This window comes from Myotis yumanensis, unplaced genomic scaffold, assembly GCF_028538775.1.
Source record: "Myotis yumanensis isolate MYYU_CA2020_CCGP unplaced genomic scaffold, mMyoYum1.0.hap1 SCAF_3, whole genome shotgun sequence".
NCBI lineage: Eukaryota > Metazoa > Chordata > Mammalia > Chiroptera > Vespertilionidae > Myotis > Myotis yumanensis.
The window spans coordinates 13,590,741-13,600,083 of record NW_027223754.1 but is presented as its reverse complement, the minus strand read 5'-3'; the positions used below and the strand labels follow the sequence as shown (position 1 = coordinate 13,600,083).

General features: G+C 43.3%; 1 protein-coding gene across 2 annotated transcripts in view; it reads left to right on the top strand.

Moving 5' to 3' along the window:
* The first annotated feature begins 4,840 nt into the window (after positions 1–4,840).
* Positions 4,841–9,343, top strand: part of TUSC3 (tumor suppressor candidate 3) — a 109,587-nt gene continuing 105,084 nt past the window's right edge. Inside the window, exon 1 of one of the 2 annotated variants that reach the window (XM_070408299.1) lies at positions 4,841–5,136. In XM_070408299.1, coding sequence (XP_070264400.1) covers positions 4,999–5,136 — 138 coding nt within the window. In that variant the 5' untranslated portion in view covers positions 4,841–4,998. The remainder of the gene's footprint in view (positions 5,137–9,343) is intronic. The other variant, XM_070408298.1, reaches the window with a different exon arrangement.

Genomic DNA, 9,343 nt, shown 5'->3' with positions numbered 1-9,343 from the left:
TGCTACGCTCACCAGCCAATCAGGAGAGTATGCAAATTACCCAACAAAGATGGCGGTTAATTTGCATATGTAGGGCAAAGCTGCAGAGCAAAGACTGAAGGCTCTGTCCGGAGCAAAGGCCTGGATCCCGGATGCCGGAGGAAAACCGGTGCCGGCAGCCAGGGGAAGGGAAGGCCTATTACATGAGTCTCTTCGTGCAATGGGCCTCATTGGTTTATTTTTATTAATATATAATATTACTGTATCAAAAATTATTTATTTTAGTATTAATGGCTGTTTGATCTCATTCCAGCTTTGGATTTTTAGAAATTAAGCTGCTATACAAATGTGTACTTGTTATTTGGTGAATACAGTGTACGTCCATGTGGAACTGCTAGGTCTTAGGTAGATATATTTGGCTTTAGTAGGAACAGCCAAACAGTTTTTCAAAGTGGTTGAACTCAGTTACCCTCCCACCAGCAGTATAGTTTGATAGAATTTTATCCTAATGTAATATTTATATATTTCTATGCTTGAAAGTCATTTATTGATTTTTTTAATGCTTGAAAACAATTTTTCCCTGGCAAAAGGTGTGTAAATTAATATTTGATTTAAACAAACTACTGTGATCATAAGGTTATATTAAAATTTCTTTTGTACTGATTTATCATTGGTTATTTATTAGTACTACCCAATTGATAAAAATAATATTATGAATTTGAGAAAATATTAATGAGCTAAATTTTATTATGACATTACTTTTAGAAATGATTTAGGTTTTTAAAAATCAGTTTATATATCTATGGATCAATATTGTTTATTGCTCAAATGAGATAATGTTCAGCATCACTTCATTATCATTTTTTATTTTTCTTATATGCTAAGAAACTATTTACAATGAGTAGACAGGAATAGGAGTCTATTATTAAAATATCACTCAATCCTTTGAATTCCTTTTGAGTAATGTGTCAAAAATTACATAGCATTTTATCCCCCAAATGATTTTTAAATTGTCTATAGGACCACTGGTTTATGTCCTCCAGTTGGAGGCAAAACATTAGAAACCTCTGATTAGCAAGAAGGTTTTTGCTAAGTCACTAGAATCACTCACTTTTTCAACATCTATGCAAACAAGTAGACTGTCCTTTTGTCTGCTGCCCTGGATTGGTATTATTACTTTTATCACTAGTGGGGGCAGCACAACTCAGCTCACCACTCAGGCTGGATGGAAAAAAGAGAGAAAAGGCAATTGCCCTAAGAAAGGTGTGGGCAAAGAGAACAATTCATAGCCTTTACCTCAGGCACTTTCCTAAGTCCACCAATTGCAGGAAAGTACACATGATAGTTGAGATTTTGGAAATTAATTCTGGTAAAACCAATTGTCTATATAGTTCCTGGTGCACACTCCAGTTTGAAGGCTGCTGTGTTAGAGCAGGAATAAAGGGTTGGATTTGGCTATGAGCCATGATCTATAGTTTGGAGCTCCTTTTGAATCTAGTGAAGAGCAACAGAAAGTCTGTGGACTAAAAATAGTGACTGAATCAGTGCTGTACTTTAGGGAATTAACCAATTCAACAAATGCACCGTTCTGTGTAGTGTGGATTCAAAAATGAAAAAAATAAAGCCCCTGCCTTCCTGTAGTTTACATCCTAATGGGAAAGGACAGGAAAATGATTACGAAAGCATAATGTCAGTGAGTGATGGAAACTATAAAAAACGAAAAACAGGGATGATTCTGGACTGTGTGCATACACAGCCCCTGTCTCATGGAGTGTAAATCCTAATGAGGGAGACTGGGAATAATGAAAGCAACAGCATAATTTCAGGTAGTGGTAAGTTATATAAAAAAATTAAAGGAGTATATGTATTTTTTTTAATTTTCATTTTTAAAAAAGGTTAAAGAGTTTTTTTAAGAAAGAGCGAATAGGAGATGACATTTTAGGAAATCCGGGCCTGGACTTGAATAAAATGATCAAGTATGCCATGGGAAATCTAAGAGTTTCACCACTTAGAACAGGCTAGAGGCAGAATATACTTGACATACTTGAGGAAAACAAGAAAGCTAGCCTGGCTGGAGCGGTTAGAATGTGCAAGAAAAGTAGGAAATGAAGTTGGAAAGGGAGCCAGGGGCAAAGTAATGTAGGATCCTGAGGGCATGGAAAAGACTTTGCTTTTTATGCTTAAGGACAGAGAAAATACTTTGCACTGATTTATATATTAAAAGTATCATTCTAGCTGCTCTACCAAGAATAGAATGTAAAGAAGCAGGATTAAGAAGTCTAGGATTAGGCTGGTAGAGAAGGGTAAGATTATAAACAAGGGAAGGAAGAAGACAGACAAATAATGATGTCTTTTTAATGAATGGTGGAGTTACAAAGTGAGTACAGGAGGTCATATTCCTAAGACACTGAAGTCGGAGTAACTTCAAAACCAAATATAGGTGGCAGCATGACTGGAGAGAATGGGGAAAATGGAAGGCATCTCTGAGGCTCCGAAAATTGGTAGTTAGGGGGATGGTGGTACCCTTACTAGTAATTACAATAAAGAGATTAAGACCAGTTTGGGAGAGAAAGGGGCTAATGATACATTTTGATTATGGTAAGTATATATCAATGAAGATGTTAGCTGATATAAATCATACATTTACTGTTGTCTTCAAATAGAGAAAATTTGAGGCCACTTTTAAAGGCCCAAGGAAAAAGCAAGAAGCTATTCTTTGGGGAGTGATGATTACTATGGACAAAATTGCTCACTGAAGAGTGGGAAATTAAAAGCCTGGGAGATAGAGAAGAGAGATTTACAGTGGAACCTCAGTTCTCAAACTTAATTCATTCTGGAAGGCTGTTTGAGAAGTGATTTGTTTGAAAACCAAGTCATTTTTACCCATTAGAAATAATATGAATTGAATTAATCTGTTCCAGACGCCCAAAGATGCCATTTTAAAAGTTCTTATATACTAGTATAGTACATGTCCAATGTACTGTTTAATCTATAAATAAACACTTCTTTTCTTAAATTTATTGAGCCACCCCCTACTACCCTTAAACAAGTCTCTTTTACGCATTCAGTCCAGAATGTCTTTCAGGTCAGCATGCAACATCTGTGCTTGTTTATACCAGGTATATCACTGCTTCCAAAATGGCTGTCGCTGACTGCTTTTCCTTTATCCAAATCAAGTTTTTCTACCTCTTCAACTGTCTGTGATCATTGTTTCTTTCACACCCTTAGCAACATTAGCACCATTGATGGCCTCTTTGTTTTAAAATTATGCTACAAAAGCATCAGAGATGCTTTTCATCCTGCTGAGGTATCAGCTTGAAAGGGTTGTCAGTTTGAAAACCAAGTTTGGTTCCACAGCGGAGATATTTTTCTGTGAACAACCTGGTAGAGAACCGAATTGTTTGAGATGGGAGACATTTGAGAAAGGAAGTTTGACTGTATTTGTAAATTCCTTTTACAAAGGTGGCATAGCACAGTATGGAAGAATGGCTATGGGGCTAGGCTGCCAACATTCAAATTCCTACTCTACTCTTTTCTAGTTATATGACTTTGAGTTACATCTTCTGACCTTGATTTCTTTATCTGAAAATTGCTATAAGACTTATTTGATGGGGTAGTTGTGGAGCAGGAGTTGCTAATCTGGAGTTCATGAAATTTCCGAGCATCTGTGAACCTTGAATTTAAAAAAAAATATTTTTTCTATTAATCTTTCATGAAAATCTTTTCTTCAATCATGAAGTCAGGCAATAAAACATGGTAGTATTAGAAGTGCATATGGCTTTGTTTCTTGTAGAAAATGACAGATATTTTCATGTTACAGTACAATGGTAGCAGATATTTCAAAATATTATCATCACTACTTCAAAATTTCTGTTTCTATTAAAATTGCTGTTAGGTATGCTGCTAGATTACACATCTTAATCACAGTGTGAACTTTGAATGTTTATACATCGGTTCTCACATCTACATTGCTTTCCAGGATTTCCAAAATACAAATGTTGGTTGACTACCAGTTGGAAGAATTGTTTCAATTTTGATAATGGTATTTAATGATAATTGATTCCTTTGGAATGCTCTGTACTTAACTTATGCATTTAGAAGTGCTATTTTCAGACCGGGTCAGTTGGCTTCCTCAGACTATCAAAATGTGTTCATGATCCAAATGAAAGCCTCTTGAGACAGACCAGAGGAATACAGGGTACCTAGGAAGCATTGCAACAGTACTTGGCTCACAGCACATATTCATGAACAGTCCGCTGCCCTTGTTCTTGGAGCATTAGAGAACAGGAACTGAACTACGTCCTATTCCCTTTCGCATTGCAAGTGTCTAGTACAGGGCCCTGCAGCTTGGTGCTCCAGGAATGCTTAATGAGCGAGGTAGAGGAAGGTGTGCAGCTTGGCCCCTCATTTGGAGGTGCAAGGAAGGGCTGTGAAGTGGCGGGCGGCTCCTCGGCCTCCAGGTGCTCCGGCTTATGGCAGAGGCGGTTCAGAGGCGCCTAGGTGAGCCACAGCTGTGTCCCTACAAAAGGCATCAAGGAGCCCAGCTGGCGCCTTTGCCTAGAGTGGCCAGGTCCCGGCTAATTAATCCTCAAGGCTCTGCCACGCCATCCGAGGGGACGGGTCCGTCCGTGGGTCCAGGTCATGCTGGGCGCCCGGGCCCGGCGGACCCCTAGGACTAGCGTGGGACTCAGTGGCAGGACGGCCCCCGGCGAGGGTCCGGGAGCGAGAGACGCACGCCCCCCGCAGCGCGGGTCTCCATGGAAACGGGGCGCGGGACCCGCCCCCTAGCCACGCCCACTTCCTGCCCCATCCCCGGCGCCCTGGCCCCTCTCCCCGTGAACCGGATGCTCTGTCAGTTTCCTCCTCCGCGTCCTCGGCCGCCGCACGGGTCCCCGGCGAAGCCGCAGGCACCCAGGAGGGCAAGGCGGGAGGCCCCCGGCGGCTGGCGGGGCCGCTGTCGGGCGCCGGTCGGAGCTGGGCGCGCACGGTTACCGAGCGTGGAGGAGACCCCCCGCGGCGATGGGTGCCAGGGGCGCTCCTTCACGCCGCAGGCCGGCGGGGCGGCGGCTGTGGCACCTGCCCACCGGCAGCTTCCCCTTCCTCCTCCTCCTGCTGCTCCTGTGCATCCAGCTCGGCGGAGGACAGAAGAAAAAAGAGGTAGCAGGGGCTCCCGGGGCCTTCCTCCGCCGGCTCGGGCGGGCACGCGCGTTGCTAGGCAACCCAGCCGCCAGGCCTGGGTGATGTTGGCCTTGGGGCGGTCCCGGGGGGCGGGCAGCCTGGGGGCGAGGCCTTTGGGTCCCACCGGCTCCGAGGTGGGGTTCGCCCTGCGCTCTCTCAGAAGAGGAAGCCTCCGTGGATGATGCCCCTCGGCATCTCACACCTCCCAGACCCCGGGCGCCTTTGACCCCACATTGGAGAAGGACCTTGAGGCCCTGGCGTCACGCACTTTAGTGTTTGGGATGCGAACACACTCTTTGGTAGTATTTGTGCTTATGCTCCTGCTCCCTTCCTTATCCCCTTCAAGAGGCCCCAGAGCATAATGAGGGTGTATGCTCTTCTGTATTCTTCATTATACATTTTTATAGCTGTATGTTTATTTATCTTTGTATGTTGAACTCAATGTACAATTAATTGTGAGAGTAACCTCACATTAAGTTATGCACATTTCTTTGTAAAGGTCAGATCACCTGATTTCAGTCTTAGGCCTCTTAATAACTTGGATGAGGGCGAGGGTTGAAGTTAACTGATTTTGTTTATAGTGGAGTCATTTGCAAATTTCAGTCATCATTCTGTAGCTGGGATCTAGCAGGATCAGACAAATATTTATTTTGGAAATGTGAGTAAGGTCTCTAATTGTATATCACTGGAGTAAGAGCATTTTCTTTTATATAATTCAAGATGTTTTTTCCTGGTGAAGTTTTACACGTGGCTCAAAATATAATTCGGGTTTAAAATATTACACAACTTCCTTGATAGCTGGGTAGAGAGAGTGAAAAACAAACAAACAAAAACAAAAAAAACAACCACACACAGAAAATAATTCTGATTCTCTTTCGCTTTGCCTGAAACAACTCTGAACTCAATCTTAACTTCTTCCCTTTAACTTTTTTAAAAAATATATTTCATTGATTTTTTACAGAGAAGGGAGAGGGATAGAGAGTTAGAAACATGGATGAGAGAGAAACATCGATCAGCTGCCTCCTGCACACTCCCTACTGGGGATGTGCCCGCAACCAAGGTACATGCCTTTGACAGGAATCGAACCTGGGACCCTTCAGTCCGAAGGCCAACGCTCCACTGAGACAAACCGGTTAGGGCTCCCTTTTTTATTTTAACATGAAAATGGTCCCTAAAAAATTCTTGGTGGAGAGGTTTAGAAAAGAACCGTTGTTAAATTAAAACTGTACTTACATATAAATTAAAGATATGTCTCCTAGCATTTGGTATTTATATACCATGGTTCAAGAGTTTTAGATTTCATAGTCTGTCTTAAGAAAGTAGTATTTGTGTGTGTGTGTGTGTGTGTGTGTGTGTATTACCACAGCAGACAACAATTAAACGATGAGGAAATTCTGTTTTATCTCCTAGAAGAACACTGATCACAGTAATTTTCAGTTGAAAGAAAAACTTTAAAAGAAGCCTAAAAAGTGTACATCCTCAAAACATCTTAGCATCTCCAATTATGCATACTTATATGAAAAATGTTGTGAATCTAACATAGTTATACATTACAATAACATCTCAATTAAAAATATTTTTAAATGAAAAATTAGGGAGAAAATTGTTGAGGATTAAAAACAGTTGTCTTCCACAACTGCTTTTATTTCTTTTAGACAGGAGAGTCTAATACAGACATACCTCATTGTATTGCACTTCACAGATGTTGCATTTTTTACAAATTGAGGGCAAGCCCCTCCACCAGCAAGAAGTTTAGAATGTGCTTTGTTGCAGTAGTCTGGAACCAAACCATCAATATCTCTGAGGTGTGCCTGCATTATATGATTGCAGAATGCACCTGTTTTATTTAAGGGAAAAAAAGAGCAACATAACAACTTAAATAGTTGACGTTTTAATACTCATTGAGCACCCGTATCTCTGAAATCTTGTTCAGCTCTCTATCTTGTACTCAGTTAAAAAAACGGATCTCTTCCAAAAGTGGAAGAAAAACATTTTTTATTGGAAATGTTGGGAAATGGTTGGTTACCAATGTGGTACTTTTTTGACCATATGTCTGTCTTTGCTGAGTTTAGAACCGCATGCCCAGTGTAAGGTTTGACACCCCTGAACCAGAAAGTAAGGCAGTTAGAATTCTATTTACTACATTACGTATTACTCACTTATGTGCCAGAGTGGACTTGGCATGAATGATGTATTCCTTTGTTCTGGGGAAGCCAAATTGAAGTCTGAAGTTGAACCAGGAATCAAGAATGGACCTTAGTCACATTTATTTATTTATTTATTTAATTAATATATTTTTATTGATTTCATAGAGGAAGGGAGAGACAGAGAGAGATAGAAACATCAATAATGAGAGAGAAAATCATCAATCGGCTGCCTCCTGCATGCCCCACATGGGGAGTGGTGGGGATAGGGAAGGGGGGGATAGTAGTGCACAAAGTCTTATATGCAGATATAAGACTATCTAAAGTGCTTAGTGCAATGTCTAGAACAGGGGTGGCAAACTTTTTGACTCGAGGGCCACAATGGGTTCTTAAACTGGACCAGAGGGCCGGAACAAAAGCATGGATGGAGTGTTTGTGTGAACTAATATAAATTCAAAGTAAACATTACATAAAAGGGAAGGGTCTTTTTTTTTTTTTTAGTTTTATTCATTTCAAACGAGCCGGATCCAGCCCTCGGGCCGTAGTTTGCCCATGGCTGGTCTAGAACATGATGATTAATAATTGGTAGCTAATATTATATGTTCCACATTTAAATGAAAGCATTATACATGATGAGGTCCTGATAATATTCTTAAAAATTATTTTGCTAAATACACTGACTTTATAATAATTGTAAATTCTATAGTTACTGGAATAAATTGTCTAGTATCCTATCCTATATAATAAAACCCTAATATGCAAATCAACCAAACAGTGGAACGATTGGTCTCTATGACATGCACTGACCACCAGGGGACAGACGCTCAATGCGGGAGCTGCCCCCTGGTGGTCAGTGCGCTCCCACAGGGGGAGCACCGCTCTTCCGGAAGCCAGTCTCATGGCTGACGAGCGCAACGGTGGTGGCAGGAGCCTCTCCCGTCTCTACTGCAGGTGGGCAGTAAGAAGTGAGGGGTCCCGGACTGCGAGAGGGCACAGGATGGGCTGAGGGACCACCTTCCAGTGCAAGAAATTTGTGCACCAGGCCTCTAGTCTACACTAATAAAAGAGAAACATGGTAATTGGCGTACGACCGCTACCCTTCCCATTGGCTAATCAGCATATCCTTATGCAAATTAACTGTCAGCCAAGATGGCGGCCGGCAGCCATGCACTGAAGCGAGCAGGGAGGTTTGCTTGCTCCAGGAACTGCAGATTCCAACGTTCCCCGCCTGACTTTCCGGCCTCTCAACTGCAACTCTAAGCAACTATTACTATGTTGCAAATAAGAAGCTAAACAAAACCGGCTTTCAGTCAGCCCCAGACCGCAACATTGTATCCATGTTTTCAGCAGCGAGGCCTCAGAGCTAAAGCTGGCCCAGAATAAAAAAAAAAAAAAAAGAAAACAAGGAGCGGTTGGGAGCTTTTAGTCAACTGCCAGCCGGAAAACAGCCCTTAGCCCCTCAGCCAGCCTGGCCAGGCACCCGAGTGGGGACCCCCACCCTGATCCAGGACACCCTTCAGGGCAAACCAGCCGGCCCCCACCCGTGCACCAGGCCTCTATCCTATATAGTAAAAGGGTAATATGCCTCCCGGCACCGGGATCAGCGGAGCAGCGAGGCTCCCGGCACCGGGATCAGCGTGACAGGGGGCAGCGCCCAAACCCCTTGATCAGCCCTGCTCTGTGCCTGATAGGGGGGAGCTCCCCAATCCCCCGATTGCCCTGCGGCTCTGTGTGTGACAGGGTGCAGCGCACCAACCCCCTGATCGGCCCTGCTCTGTGTTTGAGAGGGTGGGGCACCCCAACACCGCCCCCCCCCACGGGCCCTGCTCTGTGCCTGATAGGGGGGAGCTCCCCAATCCCCTGATTGCCCTGCGGCTCTGTGTGTGACAGGGTGCGGTGCACCAACCCCCTGATTGGCCCTGCTCTGTGTGTGACAGGGTGCGGTGCCCCAACCCCCTGCCCCCACGGGCCCTGCTCTGTGTGTGACGGGGTAGAGCCATAACCTCTCCATCGGCCCTGCCCTGAGTGTGACAGTGGCAGTG